The following is a 21,954-nucleotide window of genomic DNA, read 5'->3' as shown; positions in this document are numbered from 1 at the left end:
AAGGCGACACGGTAAAGAATCTGGGTATTATCTTCGACCCAACTCTCTCCTTTGAGGCACACATTAAAAGCGTTACTAAAACGGCCTTCTTTCATCTCCGTAATATCGCTAAAATTCGCTCTATTCTGTCCACTAAAGACGCTGAGATCATTATCCATGCGTTTGTTACGTCTCGCCTCGACTACTGTAACGTATTATTTTCGGGTCTCCCCATGTCTAGCATTAAAAGATTACAGTTGGTACAAAATGCGGCTGCTAGACTTTTGACAAGAACAAGAAAGTTTGATCACATTACGCCTGTACTGGCTCACCTGCACTGGCTTCCTGTGCACTTAAGATGTGACTTTAAGGTTTTACTACTTACGTATAAAATACTACACGGTCTAGCTCCATCCTATCTTGCCGATTGTATTGTACCATATGTCCCGGCAAGAAATCTGCGTTCAAAGGACTCCGGCTTATTAGTGATTCCCAAAGCCCAAAAAAAGTCTGCGGGCTATAGAGCGTTTTCCGTTCGGGCTCCAGTACTCTGGAATGGCCTTCCGGTAACAGTTCCAGATGCCACCTCAGTAGAAGCATTTAAGTCTCACCTTAAAACTCATTTGTATACTCTAGCCTTTAAATAGACTCCCTTTTTAGACCAGTTGATCTGCTGTTTCTTTTCTTTTTCTTCTATGTCCCACTCTCCCCTGTGGAGGGGGTCCGGTCCGATCCGGTGGCCATGTACTGCTTGCCTGTCTATCGGCTGGGGACATCTCTGCGCTGCTGATCCGCCTCCGCTTGGGATGGTTTCCTGCTGGCTCCGCTGTGAACGGAACTCTCGCTGCTGTGTTGGATCCGCTTTGGACTGGACTCTCGCGACTGTGTTGGATCCATTGTGGATTGAACTTTCACAGTATCATGTTAGACCCGCTCGACATCCATTGCTTTCCTCCTCTCCAAGGTTCTCATAGTCATTATTGTCACCGACGTCCCACTGGGTCATTATTGTCACCGATGTCCCACTGGGTGTGAGTTTTCCTTGCCCTTATGTGGGCCTACCGAGGATGTCGTGGTGGTTTGTGCAGCCCTTTGAGACACTAGTGATTTAGGGCTATATAAGTAAACATTGATTGATTGATTGATTGATATTATTAATGAACTTATGCTGTCTTTAGGTTGAAGTGAATTTATCTTGGGTGACACCCAAATGATACTAACAGGCTTCTGCCTTGTAGACTTTGTATGTGTAACTAATATGCAAATATGACGAGGGGTGTCCCCATCTGGTATCAGTATCCAATATTGGTCTGATATCAGCCCCCCTCCCCACCAAAAAAAAAACAAGTATCGAATGATATCACTTGTCTAAAGTGCATTTTGATACTCCCTGATCAAACCTTCTCCGACGTTCCACACTACAAAATAAAAGTATGTACTAATTCGTGCCGTCACCGTATCGATGTGATATCGGGCCACCCTTAGTGTGTGTGTGTGTGTGTGTGTTGACTTGGTTCAGACCTGGACTGCGCCGGAGTGTCCGATCAGGTCGCCCGTCAGCTCCAAGGTTCTGAGGGCGGGGACCTCGGCGGTCTTGTTGGACGGGGGACAGGTCTGTCTGCTGGACCGGCTGAAGCTCCACATGCCCAAGAAGCCTGGACGACACACGGGGAGCAGAAACCAGGACAGCTACTTACAAACCACTAGAAAAATCCCTTCATTCAAGATTCTAAACACAGTGTTACTGTTCAAACTGTGTGGCTAAAGTATGGAATATACTTGTTATACTACTGTACTTTAATGTCATTATGGTGGTACTTGATGAATACGTAGGTCTACTACACTATTGTAATTTAATGTTGTCATTATAGTGGTACTTAATGAATACTTAAATCTACTACACTACTGTATTTTAAGGTTTTCATTATGGTGGTACTTAATGATTACTTAGGTCTATTATTAGGTCCATTATTAGGTCCATTATTATGCTACTGTTTATTCAGGTCAATATTGTGGTACCTAATGAATACTTAGGTCTACTACACTACTGTATTTTAATGTTTTCATTATGGTGGTACTTAATGAATACTTAAATCTACTACACTACTGTATTTTAATGTTTTCATTATGGTGGTACTTAATGAATACTTAAATCTACTACTCTACTGTATTTTAATGTTTTCATTATGGTGGTACTTAATGATTACTTAGGTCTATTATGCTACTGTTTTTTCATGTCATTATTGTGGTACCTAATGAATACTTAGGTCTACTACACTACTGTATTTTATGTTGTCATTATGGTGGTATTTAATGAATACTTAGGTCTACTATGCTACCATATTTTAATATTGTACTTAAAGAATACTTGGGTGTACTACGCTACTGTACTTTAATGTCATTATGGTGGTACTTAATGAGTACTTAGGTCTACTACTCTACTCTACTTTGATGTTGTCATTATGGTGGTACTTAATGAATACTTAGGTCTACTACACTACTGTATTTTAATGTTTTCATTATGATGTACTTAATGAATACTTAGGTCTACTACACTACTGTATTTTAATGTTGTCATTAAGGTGGCACTTAATGAATACTTAGGTGTACTACACTACTGTATTTTAATGTAATTATAGTGGTACTTAATGACTACTTAGGTCTACTACACTACTGTATTTTAATGTTGTCATTATGGTGGTACTTAATGACTACTTAGGTCTATTACACTACTGTATTTTAATGTTGTCATTAAGATGGTACTTAATGAATACTTAGGTCTACTATGCTACTGTATTTTAATGTAATTAGAGTGGTACTTAATGACTACTTAGGTCTACTACACTACTGTATTTTAATGTTGTCATTAAGGTGGTACTTAATGAATACTTAGGTGTACTACGCTACTGTATTTTAATGTAATTATAGTGGTACTTAATGACTACTTAGGTCTACTACACCACTGTATTTTAATGTTGTCGTTAAGGTGGTACTTGATGACTACATAGGTCTACTACGCAACTGTATTTTAATGTAATTATAGTGGTACTTAATGACTACTTAGGTCTACTACACTACTGTATTTTAATGTTGTCATTATGGTGGTACTTAATGACTATTTAGGTCTACTACACTACTGTATTTAATGTTGTCATTAAGGTGGTACTTGATGACTACATAGGTCTACTACGTTACTGTATTTTAATGTTGTCATTAAGGTGGTACTTGATGACTACATAGGTCTACTACGCTACTGTATTTTAATGTTGTCATTAAGGTGGTACTTGATGACTACATAGGTCTACTATGCTACTGTATTTTAATGTAATTATAGTGTTACTCAATGACTACTTAGGTCTACTACACTACTGTATTTTATGTTGTCATTATGGTGTTATTTAATGAATACTTAGGTCTACTATGCTACTATATTTTAATATTGTACTTAAAGAATACTTGGGTGTACTACGCTACTGTACTTTAATGTCATTATGGTGGTACTTAATGAGTACTTAGGTCTACTACTCTACTTTGATGTTGTCATTATGGTGGTACTTAATGAATACTTAGGTCTACTACACCACTGTATTTTCATGTTTTCATTATGATGTACTTAATGAATACTTAGGTCTACTACACTACTGTATTTTAATGTTGTCATTAAGGTGGTACTTAATGAATACTTAGGTGTACTACGCTACTGTATTTTAATGTAATTATAGTGTTACTTAATGACTACTTAGGTCTACTACACTACTGTATTTTAATGTTGTCGTTAAGGTGGTACTTGATGACTACATAGGTCTACTATGCTACTGTATTTTAATGTAATTATAGTGGTACTTAATGACTACTTAGGTCTACTACACTACTGTATTTTATGTTGTCATTATGGTGTTATTTAATGAATACTTAGGTCTACTATGCTACTATATTTTAATATTGTACTTAAAGAATACTTGGGTGTACTACGCTACTGTACTTTAATGTCATTATGGTGGTACTTAATGAGTACTTAGGTCTACTACTCTACTGTATTTGAATGTTTTCATTATGATGTACTTAATGAATACTTAGGTCTACTACACTACTGTATTTTACTGTTGTCATTAAGGTGGTACTTAATGAATACTTAGGTGTACTACGCTACTGTATTTTAATGTAATTATAGTGGTACTTAATGACTACTTAGGTCTACTACACTACTGTATTTTAATGTTGTCATTAAGGTGGTACTTGATGACTACTTAGGCCTACTACGCTACTGTATTTTAATGACTACTTAGGAATACTACGCTACTGCAGGTCTTGGACTCACCTGGAGACGCAGGTTCTCCGGCCAGAGGCAGGTCTTGGATCTCCCACATCCTGACGCTGCCGTCCTCGGAGCAGGACATGATCTCACTGAAAAGAAGCGCGGGTTCAAGTCCAGAAGCGGGACGGGGCGTGCGGCGTACTCACCTGTCGGAGAGCAGGGCGGCGTGCAGCACGTCGGAGTCGTGGGCGCACTTCCTGTACGCCACCGCCGCCCTGCTGAGGACGCTGAAGACGTAGAGGCCGCTGCCCACCGCCGCCAGGATGAGCTGGGGGGGGGGGGGGGGGGTTCAGGGGGTCAGACCGCCGTGCCTAATCAAGTGACCGCCGAGCAGCTCGCTGGCTCACGTTCCCGTTGGAGGCCAGGTGCTGGACCGACATCTCGCTGGCCTTGGCCCCGCCTATTTGGATCTGCGAGGCCGTGGGAGGCTCCTCCCACAGGATGTGCTGGTAGGCCACCACGCTACAGTCCGCCGCGTCCCAGACCATCAGCTCGCCGGCGTGGGAGCCGCTGGCGAAGAGTTCGTCTGGGGGGAAGACGCAGAGTATGAAGCCCCGCCCACACGCCGACTGGACTTGACTCACCGTTGACGTTGACCAGGGCTCGGATCTGGTCCTGGTGGTCCACCAGGCAGCGGACCTCCGCCGCTGAGAGAGAGTCGCCGCACACCGTCAGCTGGTAGACCACTGAGGAGGACATCAACTCTTAGTTTGACTTCTTTTTACACTTGAAATGTCTTATTAGAACATCATATTTTTACACGTGTTATAATAAAATATAGTTTAAAACAACTTAACATACAAGTGTAAAATATGTTATAATAAAATATTGTTTAAAACAACTTAACATATAAGTGTAAAATATGTTATAATAAAATATTGTTTAAAGCAACTTATTGACATACTAGTGTAAACATATGTTATAATAAAAATTGCTTAAAATAACATACTAGTGTAAAAATATTATGTTATAATAAAATATTGTTTAAAACAACTTAACATACAAGTGTAAAAATATGTTATAAAATATTGTTGAAAACAACTTAACATACTAGTGTAAAAATATGTCATAGTAAAATATTGTTTAAAACTTATTAATATACTAGTGTAAAAATATGATGTTATAAAATATTGTTTAAAACAACTTATTTAAATACTAGAGTAAAAATATGTTATAATAAAATATTGTTTGAAATAACTTAACATACTAGTGTAAAAATATGTTATAATGAAATATTGTTTAAAACAACTTAATATACTAGTGTAAAAATATTATGTTATGATAAAATATTGGTTAAAACAACTTAATATACTAGTGTAAAAATATTTTGTAATAAAATATTGTTTAGAAACAACTTAATATAAATCATATTTTTACACTTGTTATAATAAAATATTGTTTTAAAATAACTTAATAGAAAAGTGTAAAAGTATGATGTTATAATATCTTATAACATCCTATTTTTAAAATAAAATATTATTTAAAACAAGTTAACATACAAGTATAAAAAATATGTAATAAAATATTGTTTAAAACAACTTATTAATATACATCATTATTTACACTTGTTATAAAATGTTTAAAAACAACTTAACATACAAATGTAATATGTTATATTTTATTATAATATCATATTTTACACTTGTTATAATAAAATATTTTTAACAACAACTTAACATAAGTGTAATATGTTATATTTTATTATAACATCATATTTTTACACTTGTTATAATAAAATATTGTTTAACACAATGTAACATACTAGTATAAAAATATTATTCTAATAAAATATTGTTTCAAAACAACTAATTAACATACAAGTGTAAAAATATAATGTTAAAAAAATATTGTTTAAAACAACTTAACCTACAAAATATGTTTACACTTGTTATGATAAAATGTTTAAGACAACTTATTAACGTACAAGTGTAAAAATATGATGTTATGTTTTATTATAACATCATATTTTTACAATTGTTAAAATAAAATATTGTTTAAAACAACTTAACATGGAAGTGTAAAAATATGTTATAATAAAATGTTTTTTAAAAACAACGTATTATTATGCATCATATTTTTACACTTGTTATGATAAAATATTGTTTAAAACAACTTAACATGGAAGTGTAAAAATATGTTATAATAAAATATTGTTTAAAACAAATTAACATACAAATGTAAAAATATGATGTTATAATACAATATTTTTAAAAACAACTTATTAATTAATATACATCAGATTTTTAAAATGTTTTATTAAGTTGTTTTTAAACAATATTTTATTATAACATAATTTTTTTACACTTGTTATAATAAAATATTTGTTCAAAACAACTTAACATGGAAGTGTAAAAATATGTTATAATAAAATATTTTTTCAAACTACTTAATATACATGAGATTTTTACATTTTTATTAAGTTGTTTTTAAACAATATTTTATTATAACATATTTTTACACTTGCTATATTAAAATATTTGTTCAAAACAATTTAACATACAAGTGTACAAATATGTTATAATAAAATATTTTTTTAAACTACTTAATATACATCAGATTTTTACACTTATTATAATAAAATGTTTTAAACTTAACATACTAGTGTAAAAATATGATGTTATAATAAAATATTGTTTAAAAACAATTCATTAACATACATCAGATTTTTACACTTTTATATTGTTTTAAACAATATTTTATTAGAACATATTTTTACACTTGTAGATTAAGAAGTTGTTTTAAACAATATTTTATCGTAACATATTTTTACATTTCTTTATTAAGTTGTTTTAAACAATATTTTATTGTAACATCATATTTTTACATTTCTTTATTAAGTTGTTTTAAACAATATTTTATTGTAACTTCATATTTTTACACTTGTTTATGAAATTGTTTTAAACAATATTTTATTAAAACATCATATTTTTACAGTTTTACATTAAGAAGTTGTTTTAAACAATATTACACTAAATGGGCCCTAGTGTGTGAATGTGAGTGATGAGGTAGCAACTTGTCCAGGGTGTAAACTACTTCCACATTTCTTCTTCTTCTTATCCGAGATAAGGACAAGGGCGGAAGCAGCCTAAGCCTTTTGATATAAAAAAATAAAAAATAAATATGAATATATATTTTATATATTTTTATTAACTGCAATTTAACTTAATTAGCCACATAAATACGAAAATAGAAAATATGTTGCCTTTTAAAAAATACTTAGGTATTCAAGGAATATATATATTATATATACACACAGTACATAATAAGTACACAATTTGTTTTATATTTATATTAACTTGTTGATTAACCACATATGTATATGTGTATATTTATTTATAGATATATTCTTTCTATATTTAGTATATATATACAGTATATATATATATTTAGTATATATATATATATATATATATATATACATATACACACACACACATACATACATACATACATGCATATATATATAAAACTTTGCTGATTAACCACATAATACCAAAATCTGAAATATATCTTCATTTTTAAAATATATACATATACACACACACATATTATATTATATATATACACACACACATATATATAAACTCATGCATACATATATACATACATATATATATACACACACACACATATATACATAAATATATATATACACACATACATATATATATATACATACATACATACATACATATATATATATACATATATATATATATACATACATACATATATATATATACACATATATACATACATATATAAACATACATACATATATATATATATATATATATACATATATATATATACATACACATACATATATACACACATACACATACATACATACATACATACATATATATATATATACACACACACACACACACATCCATATATTTATATATATATATACACATACATACATACATGTATACATATGTACATATCTATACATATATATGTATATATCCATCCATTCATCCATTTTCTACCGCTTATTCCCTTTCGGGGTCACGGGGGGCGCTGGCGCCTATCTCAGCTACAATCGGGCGGAAGGCGGGGTACACCCTGGACAAGTCGCCACCTCATCGCAGGGCCAACACAGATAGACAGACAACACTCACACTCACATTCACACACTAGGGCCAATTTTTAGTGTTGCCAATCAACCTATCCCCAGGTGCATGTCTTTGGAAGTGGGAGGAAGCCGGAGTACCCGTAGGGATGTATATATACATATATAAACACACACATATACGTATATGTATATATATATATATACACACGTGTATATATAAATATGTATACTTAAACAAATTATATATATATATTTTTCATTATATATACATTTTAAAAAATGAAGATATAATTTAGATTTTGGTATTTTGTGGTTAATCAGCAAAGTTTTATATATATATATATTTGTCTGTATATATATATATATATATATATATATATACATATATACAAAAAAGTATTTAGTCAGCCAGCGATTGTGCAAGTTCTCCCACTTAAAATGATGACAGAGGTCTGTAATTTTCATCATAGCTACACTTCAACTGTGAGAGACAGAATGTGGAAAAAAACATCCAGGAATTCACATTGTAGGAATTTTAAATAATTTATTTGTAAAATATGGTGGAAAATAAGTATTTGGTCAAACATTCAAAGCTCTCACTGATGGAAGGAGGTTTTGGCTCAAAATCTCACGATACATGGCCACATTCATTCTTTCCTTAACACGGATCAATGGTCCTGTCCCCTTAGCAGAAAAACAGCCCCAATGCATGATGTTTCCACCCCCATGCTTCACAGTAGGAATGGTGTTCTTGGGATGCAACTCAGTATTCTTCTTCCTCCAAACACGACAAGTTGAGTTTATAGCAAATACTTCTATTTTGGTTTCATCTGACCACATGACATTCTCCCAATCCTCTGCTGTATCATCCATGTATCCATTTTGGTATAAACTCAACTCCTCGTTATTTTCCACCATAATTTACAAATAAATTCTTTAAAATTCCTACAATGTGAATTCCTAGATATTTTTTCCACATTCTGTCTCTCACAGTTGAAGTGTACCTATGATGAAAATTACAGACCTCTGTCATCATTTTAAGTGGGAGAACTTGCACAATCGCTGGCTGACTAAATACCTTTTTGCCCAACTGTATATATATTTAAAAATATATATATTAAGCATTTTTTAATATATATAAAAATGTTTCATATAATTTTATAAATATATAATTAAAACATGTTTTAATAACTTTATATATATATATATATATACACACAATTTAAAAAAATGTTTAATATAATTTTATAATACCTGTTATAATAAAATATTGTTTAAAACAACTTAACATACAGGTGTAAAAATATGTTATAATAAAATATTGTGTAAAATCAACATAATATACATCATATTTTTACACTTATTATAATTAAATATTGTTTAAAACAACTTTTTCACATACAAGTGTAAAATATGTTATGATAAAATATTGTTTAAAACAATGTATTAACATAAAAGTGTAAAAATAGTTTCTAATAAAATATTGTTTCGAACAATTTATTACCATACTATTGTAAAAATATGTTATAATAAAACATTGTTTAAAACAATTTATTATCATAGAAGTGTAAAAATATGTTCTAATAAAATATTGTGTAAAATCAACATAATATACATCATATTTTTACACTTATTATAATTAAATATTGTTTAAAACAACTTTTTCACATACAAGTGTAAAATATGTTATGATAAAATATTGTTTAAAACAATGTATTAACATAAAAGTGTAAAAATATGTTCTAATAAAATATTGTTTCGAACAATTTATTACCATACTATTGTAAAAATATGTTATAATAAAACATTGTTTAAAACAATTTATTACCATACAAGTGTAAAAATATGTTCTAATAAAAAATTGTGTAAAATCAACATAATATACATCATATTTTTACACTTATTATAATTAAATATTGTTTAAAACAATGTATTAACATAAAAGTGTAAAAATATGCTCTAATAAAATATTGTTTCGAACAATTTATTACCATACTATTGTAAAAATATGTTAAAATATTGTTTAAAACAATTTATTACCATACAAGTGTAAAAATATGTTCTAATAAAATATTGTTTTAAAACAACTTATTGACATACTAGTGTAAAAATATGTTACATAATTTCTTACTTATCTTATGCTGGTTAACCATACAAATACCCAAATAAAAAATAAAAAGATGTATTTAAATACTATATATACTTCATATAAATACATATCTTATAAATATTTATTAACGTTGATTATTAAAGACAAATACCAAGGTAAAAAAGCAGTAATTATTCCTATCAATGACAGTAAAAGAAAGAATCGTCTCGACTGGAAGCATAACAACCGCAAACCCTTTAAAAAGGTCACACCACAAAGTCTTACCGATGGTCTTGTCCATGGCGGCCGCGACGCAGTTGTTGGGCAGCTGGATCAGAGCGCTGATTCCTGCGCACAAAAGAAACGTAACAACAACTAGAAGAGACAATTCCGGAAGGAATAAGTGTGTGAATGCTCCAAGGCTGAAGTTGAAGTGAAATGCTGACAGAATGTAGTGTGAATGTTGGAATGTTGAAGACTTTGAATTTCCAGGAAAAAACGGAATTTGGTTTAAAAGTTGGGAAAATGTTGGTTTGAATGTCCAGGGTGAGTGGAATGTGTTGATGTTGGAATGCTTTGAAAAATATCACTTTCATTTCAATGGAAACTTCCTGGAAATTTGGGGAAAAGCAGAATTAATGAGTTGAAATTGTTCAAGTAATAACAGTTTTTTTTTTTATCAAAAATTGGTGTTACGGAATTTCAGAAAAAACGGATATTTTTCAAGTTTGTAAACCAACTGGCTTTTTTGTCCTAGTTAAGAGGAATGTTTTGACAGTGGAACGCTTGAAATATGTTGAAAAATGTGAAAGGAGTAGTTTAAGTTAAAAAAGGTAAAATAGGTTACAAAAAAATGGGAATTCCTGGAAATTTGTTGAGGGTGGAAAAATTGTAGTTTGAATGTCCAGGATGAGTTAATAAACAAGTGTAAAAATATGATGTTACAATAAAATATTGTTTAAAACAACTTATTAACATACTAGTGTAAAAATATGATGTTATAATAAAATATTGTTCCTGGAAAAGGTTCTTTTTAATTGAGAAATGGTATTAGGGAATTCCTGGAATTCTGGGAAAACAGGAATTTTTTTCCTGATTAAGAGTAATATTTGGATGGTAGAACGGTTGAAATGTGTTGAAAATGTGAAAGGAGTAGTCCAACTTAAAAAAGGTAAAATAAGGTTACAAAAAAACGGGAATTCCTGGTAATTTGTTGAAGGTGGAAAAATGGTAGTTTGAATGTCCAGGATGAGTTTGAAGGTGGAATGGTTTAAATGGGTTGAAGAATGTCCCATTGATTTCAATGGGAATTTTCCCCCAAAAATTGAAAATGGTAAAAAATGTTCTGAATGAGTTTAAAAGGTTGGTATTGGAATTTTTCAAATCGGTCGAGAAATGTTGAAGCAGTAACCTTTTTAATTGAGGAATGGTATTAGGGAATTTCGGGAAAACTGGATTTTTTTTCCTGATTAAGAGTAATGTTTTGATGGTAGAACGGTTGAAAAATGTGAAAGGAGTAGTTTAAGTTAAAAAAAAAAAGGTAAAATAGGTTACAAAAAAACGTGAATTCCTGGAAATTTGTTGAAGGTGGAAAAATGGTAGTTTGAATGTCCAGGATGAGTTGAAGGTGGAATGGTTTGAAGAATGTCCTATTGATTTTAATGGGAATTTTCCAAAAAATTGGGTAATTCCGGGAAAAACGGAATGTTTTTTGAAAATGGTAAAAAAAAATGTTCTGAATGGAATTTTTCAAATCCGTCGAAAAATGTTGAAGCAGTAACCTTTTTAATTGAGAAATGGTATTAGGGAATTCCTGGAATTTTGGGAAAACTGGATTTTTTTTTCCCTGATTAAGAGTAATGTTTTGATGGTGGAACGGTTGAAATGTGTTGAAAAATGTGAAAGGAGTAGTCTGACTTAAAAAAGGTGAAATAAGGTTACCAAAAAAATGGGAATTCCTGGTAATGTGTTGAAGGTGGAAAAATGGTAGTTTGAATGTCCAGGATGAGTTGAGAGTGGAATGGTTTGAATGGGTTGAAGAATGTCCCATTGATTTCAATGGGAAATTTCCCCCCAAAATTTGAAAATGGCAAAAAAAAATTCTTAATGAGTTTAAAAGGTTGGTATTGGAATATTTCAAATCGGTCGAGAAATGTTGAAGTAGTAACATTTTTAATTGACAAATGGTATTAGGGAATTCCTGGAATTCCAGGAAAACCGGGATTTTTTCCAGTTCAAATAACTTTGTTTTTTGTTCTGATTAAGAAGAAATGTTTTGACGGTGGAACAGTTGAAATCTGTTGAAAAATGTGAGAGGAGTAGTCTAACTTAAAAAAGGTCAAATAGGTTACAAAAAATGGGAATTCCTGGAAATTTGTTGAAGGTGGAAAAATGGTAGTTTGAATGTCCAGGATGAGTTGAAGGTGGAATGGTTTGAAGAATGTCCTATTGATTTCAATGGGAATTTTCCCCAAAATTTGGTAATTCCGGGAAAAACGCAATGTTCTTTGAAAATGGTAAAAAATGGTTGGTTTTGGAATTTTTCAAATCGGTTGAGAAATGTTGAAGCAGTAACCTTTTTAATAGAGAAATGGTATTAGGGAATTCCTGGAATTTTGGGAAAACTGGAATTTTTTTCCTGATTAAGATGTTTTGATGCTGGAATGGTTGAAATGTGTTGAAAAATGTGAAAGGAGTAGTTTAAGTTAAAAAAGGTAAAATAGGTTACAAAATAGGTTACGGGAATTCCTGGAAATTTGTTGAACGTGGAAAAATGGTAGTTTGAATGTCCAGGATGAGTTGAATGTGTGGAAGGTGCAATAGCTTGAGTGGGTTGAAGACTATGGGAATTGTGGAAATGGCCAATTAATTTTGAATGGGAAAAAAGTCCCGGAAAACCTGGAATTCTGGGAAATCAGGGAATTTTTTTTTTTGAATTTGTCAAAGAAAATCCCGCGATTCCCAAATAGGCTGAACACTTTGAAGTTCGAACACTTTGATTTGGTTGAAAAATGTGGAAATGGAAGTTTGAAAAATGGCCAATTAATTTTGAATGGGAAAAAATGTTTCGGAAACCTGGAATTCTGGTAAATCTGGGATTTTTTTTTTTTTTTTTTGTCAAGCTAAAGCCCGCGACTCCCAAATAGGCTGAACACTTTGACGTTGAAACGCTTTGAATCGGGTGAAAAATGTGGAAATGGTGGGAGTTTGAAAAATGGCCAATTCATTCTGAATGGGAAAAATGTCCCTGGAAAACTGGAATTCGGGGAAATCCAGGAATTTATTAAGGGAAAGCCAACGACTCCCAAATAGGCTGAACACTTAGAAGTTGGAACGCTTTTAATCGTGTGGAAATGGTGGAAGTTTGAAAAATAGCCAATTAATTTTGAATAAGAAAAAATGTCCTAGATAACATGGAATTCTGGGAAATCTGGGATTTTTTTTTTTTTTTTTTAGAATTTGTCAAGGGAAAGGCCGCAACTCCCAAATAGGCTGAACACTTTGAAGTTGAAACGCTTTGAATCGGGTGAAAAATGTGAAAATGGTGGGAGTTTTAAAAATGGCTAATTCATTTTGAATAGGAAAGAAATGTCCCGGAAACCTGGATTTCTGGGAATTTTTGGAATTTATCAAGAGAAAGCCCGCGATTTCCGAATAGGCTGAACACTTTTAAGTTGGAACGCTTTGAATCGGGTGAAAAATGTGGAAATGGTGGGAGTTTGAAAAATGGCCAATTGATTTTGAATGGGAAAAATGTCCACGGAAACCTGGAATTCTGGGAAATCTGGGAATTTCTAGAATTTATCAAGGGAAAGCCCGTGGCTTCCAAATAGGCCGAACACTCTGAAGTTAGAACGCTTTGAATAGGGTGAAAAATGTGAAAATGGTGGGAGTTTGAAAAATGGCCAATTCATTCTGAAAGGGAAAAATGTCCCTGGAAACCTGGAATTCTGGGAAATGCGGGAATTTCTGGAATTTATCAAGGGAAAGCCCGCGATTCCCGAATAGGCTGAACACTTTGAAGTTGGAACGCTTTGAATCGGGTGAAAAATGTGGAAATGGTGGAAGTTTGAAAAATAGCCAAAATATTTTGAATGGGAAAAAATGTCCCAGAAACCTGGAATTCTGGGAAATCTGGGAATTTGTCAAGCAAAAGCCCGCGACTCCCAAACAGGCTGAACACTTTGAAGTTGGAACGCTTTGAATAGGGTGAAAAATGTGAAAATGGTGGGAGTTTGAAAGATGGCCAATTCATTTTGAATGGGAAAAATGTCCCCGGGAACCTGGAATTCTGGCAAATCTGGGAATTTTTTTTTTAATTTGTCAAGCTAAAGCCCGCGACTCCCAAACAGGCTGAACACTTTGAAGTTGCAACGCTTTGAATCGGGTGAAAAATGTGAAAATGGTGGAAGTTTGAAAAATGGCCAATTCATTCTGAATGGGAAAAATGTCCCCGGAAACCTGGAATTCTGGGATAATCCGGGAATTTGGGGAATTTATCAAGGGAAAGCCCACGGCTCCCAAATAGGCTGAACACTTTGAAGTTGAAACGCTTTGAATCGGGTGAAACATGTGGAAGGTAGAGCGCGTCAAAGTGTGGAGAAGAAGAACACCAAATAGAAAAGCATGTGAATGTTTGGAGCGTTCACACAATAAAAAAATAAAACCTTGGCATCAGCTCACCTGTGTCGCTGTGCTTGTCCACGTGACACTGTAGCCGGAAGTCTTGGCTCCACCCACACAGCTCCTCGCCGCCGGACAGCCACACGCCGAGGTGCTCCAACACCAGCAAACACTGACACACGTGTCACTTCCTGTCCGCCCACAATCACGCCTCACCACAAAATCAACAACACCCGACTACCTTGACAGAAGACTGCAGGTCCAGAACGGTCTGGACTCGGTTCCCCGTGTCCGGGTCCCACAACTGAGGGCGGCGGGTTAAGGACAAGGCAGAGAGAGAGAAAAAAAAAATGGGTCTTTGGCGACCCCCTGTGAGGATACGCTGACACTGCGGTCGGAGGAGGCGGTGATGAGGCAGGTGTGCGCCGTCAGCTCGTCCTGGCGGCGGAAGACGGCGATGGCGGTGATCTGCTGGGAGTGACCCCTCAGCTCCTGGAGCCTCTCGCCTGTCTGACGCCAGCGACACAATAAACTAAATGTCAGGGAAATCTTCACATTTGTATACTTTGTCTAAAAGCCGTGAAGTTGTCACCGCGAGTAAAAGGTAAATAAAAATTAAATAACATGATTTGTTCATCCTTTTCAACTTATATTCAATTGAATAGACTGCAAATGTAAGATATTTCACGTTCAAAGTGCTAAACTTTGTTATTTTCTGCAAATATTAGCTCATTTGGAATTTGATGCGTGTTTTAAAAAAGCTGGCACAAGTGCCAAAAAAGACTGAGAAAGTTGAGGAATGCTCATCAAACACTTATTTGGAACATCCCACAGGTGAACATGGCTAATTGGGAACAGGTGGGTGCCATGATTGGGTATAAAAGCAGCTTCCATGAAATGCTCAGTCATTCACAAACAAGGACGTGGAAAAATGCCTGAGCAAATTGTTTACAAACAACATTTCTCAACCAGCTATTGCAAGGAATTTAGAGATTTCACCATCTACGCTCCGTAATATCATCAAAAGGTTCAGAGAATCTGTAAAAATATTACGCTCATATTACGGACCTTGGGCCCCTCAGGCGGTACTGGATAAAAAGCGACATCAGTGTGTAAAGGATATCACCACATGGGCTCGGGAACACTTCAGGAAACCGCTGTCAGTAACTACAGTTTGTCGCTACATCTGTAAGTGCAACTTAAATCTCTACTATGCAAAGCCAAAGCCATTTATCAACAACATCCAGAAACGCCGCCGGACTGATGCAAAGTGGAAAAGTGTTCTGTGGTCGGACGAGTCCACATTTGAAATTGTTTTTGCTTGTTTGCAACAATGTTTCCGCAAGACGATATGATTATTTCGCCCTTTTTAATAGCGACATACTTCCTGTCACGTGGTAGTTACCCTATCTTGCCACCAGAGGGAGACATAGACAATGTCTAACTCAACAGTGCTTATGCACCATTCATTTTTAATGGACTGTTTTAATAGTCCATTTAAATGTGGTTGTATATTTATTTTATAACACAATGTAGAGTATATTATATTATATATAACATTATACATATTATTGCACATTATATTGCCTAAATGTCTCTTAATCATTCTTTGTATGTGTTACCCTTTAGACCAGTGGTGCCCAACCACCGGGCTCGATTGGTACCGGGCCGCAGAATGATTTTTTATTAATTTTTATTTTGTTTTTTATCGATTAATTTTTTTTTCTTATTAAATCAACATAAAAAAACACAAGATACACTTACAATTAGTGCACCAACCCCAAAAAAACTCCCTTTTTCATGACCAAATTATCAAGCGCTGACCGGTCCGCAGCTACAAAAAGGTTGGGGACCACTGCTCTATTTGACACGAGCACTCTACTGTTTTTAAGGATCTACTGTAAAAACACTAGGCAAAGATCCTCTATATAACAGGAGCACTATCGTTGTTTAGGATCTACTGCAGGGGTCGGCAACCCACGGCGCCAGAGCCGCATGCGGCTCTTGGATCACTCCGATGTGGCTCAGCCGCATACTTGCTGACCCCATTTTTCCGGGAGGAATTCCGGATTTCAGTGCCTCTCCCAGAAATCTCCCCAGGATAACATTCTCAGATTTTCACCCGGACAACAATATTGAGGGCGTGTCGTGATGGCAATGCCTTAGACGTCCTCTCGACCGTATCGTCGCGTCCGCTTTAGTACTATGCTATCTGGCTGCCGGCCGGCCACATCTAGTGTGCGGCTGCTGACACAACGCTCGAGTGACTGCAAGGCATACTTGTTCAACAGCCATACAGGTCACACTGAGGGTTGTTATATAAACAACTTTAACACTCTTGCTAATGTGCGCCACACTGTGAACCCACACCAAACAAAAATGACAAACACATTTCGGGAGTACATCCGCACTGTAACACAACATAAACACAATGGAATAAATACCCAGAATCCCATGCATCCCTAACTCCTCCGGGCTACATTATACACCCCCGCTACCACCTAACCCGACCACTCCTAAAGCTTTGAACTGAACTCTCGCGGCTGTGTTGGAGCCACTATGGATTGAACTGTCACAGTATTATGTTAGACCCGCTCGACATCCATTGCTTTCGGTCCCCTAGAGGGGGGGGGGGGGGGGGGGGGGGGGGGTTGCCCACATTTGAGGTCCTCTCCAAGGTTTCTCATAGTCAGCATTGTCACTGGCGTCCCACTGGATGTGAATTCTCCCTGCCCACTGGGTGTGAGTTTTCCTTGCCCTTTTGTGGGTTCTTCCGAGGATGTTGTAGTCGTAATGATTTGTGCAGTCCTTTGAGACATTTATGATTTAGGGCTATATAAATAAACATTGATTGATTGATTGATAAACACAACAGAACAAATACCCCGAATCCCATGCATCCTTAACTCTTCCCGGCTACATTATACACTCCCACTACACTACCAGCGTTAGTCGGTTGAGGTGGGCAGGGGTGGGAGGGGGGATGTTTGGTGGTAGCGGGGGTGTATAAAGTAGCCCGGAGGAGTTCGGGATGCATGGGATTCGGAGTATTTGTTCCGTTTTGTTTATGTTGTGTTACAGTGCGGATGTTCTCCCGAAATGTGTTTGTCATTCTTGTTTGGTGTGGGTTCACAGTGTGGCGCACATTAGTAAGAGAGTTAAAGTTGTTTATATGGCCACCCTCAGTGTAACCTGTATGGCTGTTGAACAAGTATGCCTGGCAGTCGCCTATGTGTGTTTGCAGAAGTCCCTTACATGTGAATGAGCTGGTAAGCTGTTTGTTACGGTTGTAGAGGGCGCTAAACGCATTGTCATCATGGCACGCCCTTATTATTGTTGTTTGGGTGAAAACCAGCAGACAGTCGAGAGAATTAGTTGCTCTGAAACTCGGTAGTCTCCCGGAAAAATTGAAATGGTTGGCAAATGTGATGTCAAGCGGTATTCAAATAAAACTCGCACTAATATTAAATTTTCATACTAAGGTGCGGGCCGCATGTCTGAGACCCCGGGTTTATACATAGCACAAAGCAAAAAAAAAAAACTTTGTACGCTGAGTTATTTCATTTTAAATTTCAAAAGAGTCTTTATTCTTTATTTTGTGAAATGGGTCAAAATGGCTCTGAGTGGTAAAGGTTGCCGACCCCTGCTCTACTGTAAAAACACTAGGCGAAGATCCTCTATTTGACACAAGCACTCCACCCTTGTTAAGGATCTACTTTAAAAACACGAGGCAAAGATCCTCTATTTGACAAGAGCACCGAAGACTGGGGTCAGAGAAGTAAGAGACCCCCTGCAGTGCGGCGACATTACCTCAACGTTCCAGACCAGCACCAGGCCGTCATCTCCTGCGGACGCACATCTGGGTGGGGGGAAATAAACACACATCATCAACACCTCGGAGGGAAGTAACTAGAGTCCATTTCCCGTCTGCCACCGAGAGGTCTTAAAAGAATATCTGTACCCTTTGACCCTGCTCTTGGCCCCCCTGTTTCCCCCCCCCGGGCCCCCTTCTCCCGTCCCCACGCACAGGATGAGGCGGATAAAAAGAGATGAGAAAAGCCGAGGTGACACGTTTTCAGACTTGGAAAGCAATCTGGAGGGAATTTTCTGGCCTTTGCCCCCCGACTGCGGACTTGTGTGTGTGTGTGTGTGTGTGTGTGTGTGTGTGTGTGTGTGTGTGTGTGTGTGTGTGTGGCCAGGACATTGAGGACGGAGTTATTACTGGAGGACGCCGGGCGTGAAGTCCCACACACACACTTTGTTGTGTTATAAATCCCAATCTGCCCACTTATACAGACTTATTGGACCATGGCGAGGAGAACAGATGTGTGTGTGTGTGTGTGTGTGTGTGTGTGTGTGTGTGTGGGGCTACTGTACAGTCGGGGGTGATGATGGTGCTCCTGTCATGCTCTGCGACTTCCCCGCGGGGTCCAGACTCTCCTGTCAATCAGCCGGAGGGGGGGGGTTGGGGGGTTTGAGGGGGGGGGGGGGCTTACCTGAAGTCATCAATCTGCACCAGAAATCGAACGATGTCAAAATGTCCCCTCAGCACTTGCAGCTCAGTGAAGCAGTTTTTGGGCTGTTCCTCGCCGATGCACAGCGCGCCGCTTTTCTGCCGATGTAAGACGGAAAGGAGGAGGACAAAAAAGTAGAGCCGCTTAACAAAGTCAGACAGCCGCTAATGCGATATGCATGTCAGTCGTCAAATTGGACACTTTTTCCACGATTTTTTTCACATTTATTTCATTATAAGTAATTGGCATACTGTAAATATAGCATTAGTTTCACTGATGTGGCGTTCAGGTACAGTGGGTAATCTCGACAAAGACAACCCAAACACTTGTACTGTTGTGACATTCAAGTACTCTGAGTAATCTTCAATACTTCGACTGACGTATCATGTCAAGGTACTGTTTTGCATTAAAGGTACAAAGTGACGTTCAAGTACACCAAGTAATCTTGAATACTTCGGTTAAAACACTCATGTATCCCATTGAAGTGATGTTCAGGTACAGTAGGTTGTCTGCCCATTGCAACTTAAATACAGGTACAATAACGTCCTGAGAAAAAGTCACCTAAAAAATTTGTATTGTTGCGGTGGTGTGGCGTTCAGGTACAATATGTTCCTGGCGGAAAAAATGACCTAAAACGTAGTGTGGCATTCAGGTACAATATGTTCCTGGGAAAAAAATGACCTAAAACGTGGTGTGCCCTTCAGGTACAATATGCTCCTGGGAAATAGTGACCTACAAAATTTGTGTTGTTGTGGTGGTGTGGCATTCAGGTACAGTATGGTCTTGGGAAAAATTACCCAAAACATTAGTGTTGTTGCGGTGCTGTGGCTTTCAAGTACAGTATGTTCTTGGGAAAAAATGACCTAGAACAGTGTTGTTGCGGTGGTGTGGCGTTCAGGTACAATATGTTCCTGGGGAAAAAATTAACCTAAAACATTAGTGTTGTTGCGGTGGTGTGGCGTTCAGGTACAATATGGTCCTGGAAAAAAAAATGACCTAAAAAATTAGCGTTGTTGTGGTAGTGTGGCATTCAGGTACAGTATGTTGTTGGGAAAAAAATACCTAAAACATTAGTGTTGTTGCGGTGCTGTGGTGTTCAGGTACAATATGTTCCGGGGGAAAAGTGACTTAAAAAATTTGTGTTGTTGTGGTGTGGCGTTCAAATACAGTACGTTCTTGGGAAAAAATGACCTAAAACATTAGTGTTGTTGCGGTGCTGTGGTGTTCAGGTACAATATGTTCCGGGGGAAAAGTGACTTAAAAAATATGCGTTGTTGTAGTGTGGCGTTCAAGTACAGTACGTTCTTGGGAAAAAATGACCTAAAACATTAGTGTTGTTGCGGTGCTGTGGTGTTCAGGTACAATATGTTCCGGGGGGGAAAAAGGCCTAAAACATTACTGTTGTTTCGGTGGTGTGGCGTTCAGGTACAATACGTTCCTGGGAAAAAAATGAACCAAAAACATTAGTGTTGTTGCAGTGGTGTGGCGTTGAGGGAAAGTACGTTCTTGTGAAAAAAAATACCCTAAACATTAGTGTTGTTGTTGTGGTGTGGCGTTCAGGTAGAATAAATTCCAGGGAAAAAATGACATAAAATATTAATGCTCTTGCTGTGTTGTGGCGTTCATGTACAGTACGTTCTCTGGAATAAATGGACTAAAACAATAGTGTTGTTGCTGGGGTGTGATGTTCAGGTACAGTACGTTATAGAAATATTAAACTAAAACATTGTTGTTTTTTGCCGCTGTGTGACGTTCGGGCACAATATGTTCTTGGGGAAAAAATGACCTAAAACGTTAGTGTTGTTGCGGTGCTGTGGTGTTCAGGTACAATATGTTCCGGGGGGGAAAAAGGCCTAAAACATTACTGTTGTTTCGGTGGTGTGGCGTTCAGGTACAATACGTTCCTGGGAAAAAAATGAACCAAAAACATTAGTGTTGTTGCAGTGGTGTGGCGTTGAGGGAAAGTACGTTCTTGTGAAAAAAAATACCCTAAACATTAGTGTTGTTGTTGTGGTGTGGCGTTCAGGTAGAATAAATTCCTGGGAAAAAATGACATAAAATATTAGTGCTCTTGCTGTGTTGTGGCGTTCATGTACAGTACGTTCTCTGGAATAAATGGACTAAAACAATAGTGTTGTTGCTGTGGTGTGATGTTCAGGTACAGTACGTTATAGAAATATTAAACTAAAACATTGTTGTTTTTTGCCGCTGTGTGACGTTCGGGCACAATATGTTCTTGGGGAAAAAATTACCTAAAACGTTAGTGTTGTTGCTGTGGTGTGGCGTTCAGGTGCAGTACGTTCTCGAGAATAAATTGACTAAAACAATAATGTTCAGATAAAGTAAATTA

The 21,954-nt window shown here is 36.1% G+C and overlaps 1 protein-coding gene across 1 annotated transcript in view; it reads right to left on the bottom strand.

The window, feature by feature from the left end:
• Positions 1 to 21,954, bottom strand: part of wdr41 (WD repeat domain 41) — a 34,117-nt gene that overhangs the window by 5,860 nt on the left and 6,303 nt on the right. Inside the window, exons 3-13 of the mRNA XM_061907895.1 lie at positions 19,587 to 19,702; positions 18,901 to 18,949; positions 15,472 to 15,600; positions 15,332 to 15,394; positions 15,151 to 15,262; positions 10,753 to 10,815; positions 4,879 to 4,980; positions 4,642 to 4,820; positions 4,441 to 4,562; positions 4,298 to 4,383; positions 1,501 to 1,634 (exon numbers count right to left, since the gene is read on the bottom strand). Of these exons, the coding sequence (XP_061763879.1) occupies positions 1,501 to 1,634; positions 4,298 to 4,383; positions 4,441 to 4,562; positions 4,642 to 4,820; positions 4,879 to 4,980; positions 10,753 to 10,815; positions 15,151 to 15,262; positions 15,332 to 15,394; positions 15,472 to 15,600; positions 18,901 to 18,949; positions 19,587 to 19,702 (1,155 nt within the window). The remainder of the gene's footprint in view (positions 1 to 1,500; positions 1,635 to 4,297; positions 4,384 to 4,440; positions 4,563 to 4,641; positions 4,821 to 4,878; positions 4,981 to 10,752; positions 10,816 to 15,150; positions 15,263 to 15,331; positions 15,395 to 15,471; positions 15,601 to 18,900; positions 18,950 to 19,586; positions 19,703 to 21,954) is intronic.

Source organism: Nerophis ophidion, linkage group LG08 (assembly GCF_033978795.1).
Source record: "Nerophis ophidion isolate RoL-2023_Sa linkage group LG08, RoL_Noph_v1.0, whole genome shotgun sequence".
NCBI classification, from domain to species: domain Eukaryota; kingdom Metazoa; phylum Chordata; class Actinopteri; order Syngnathiformes; family Syngnathidae; genus Nerophis; species Nerophis ophidion.
Note: the sequence above shows the minus strand (reverse complement) of the source record. Positions and strands in the feature narration are given on the sequence as shown.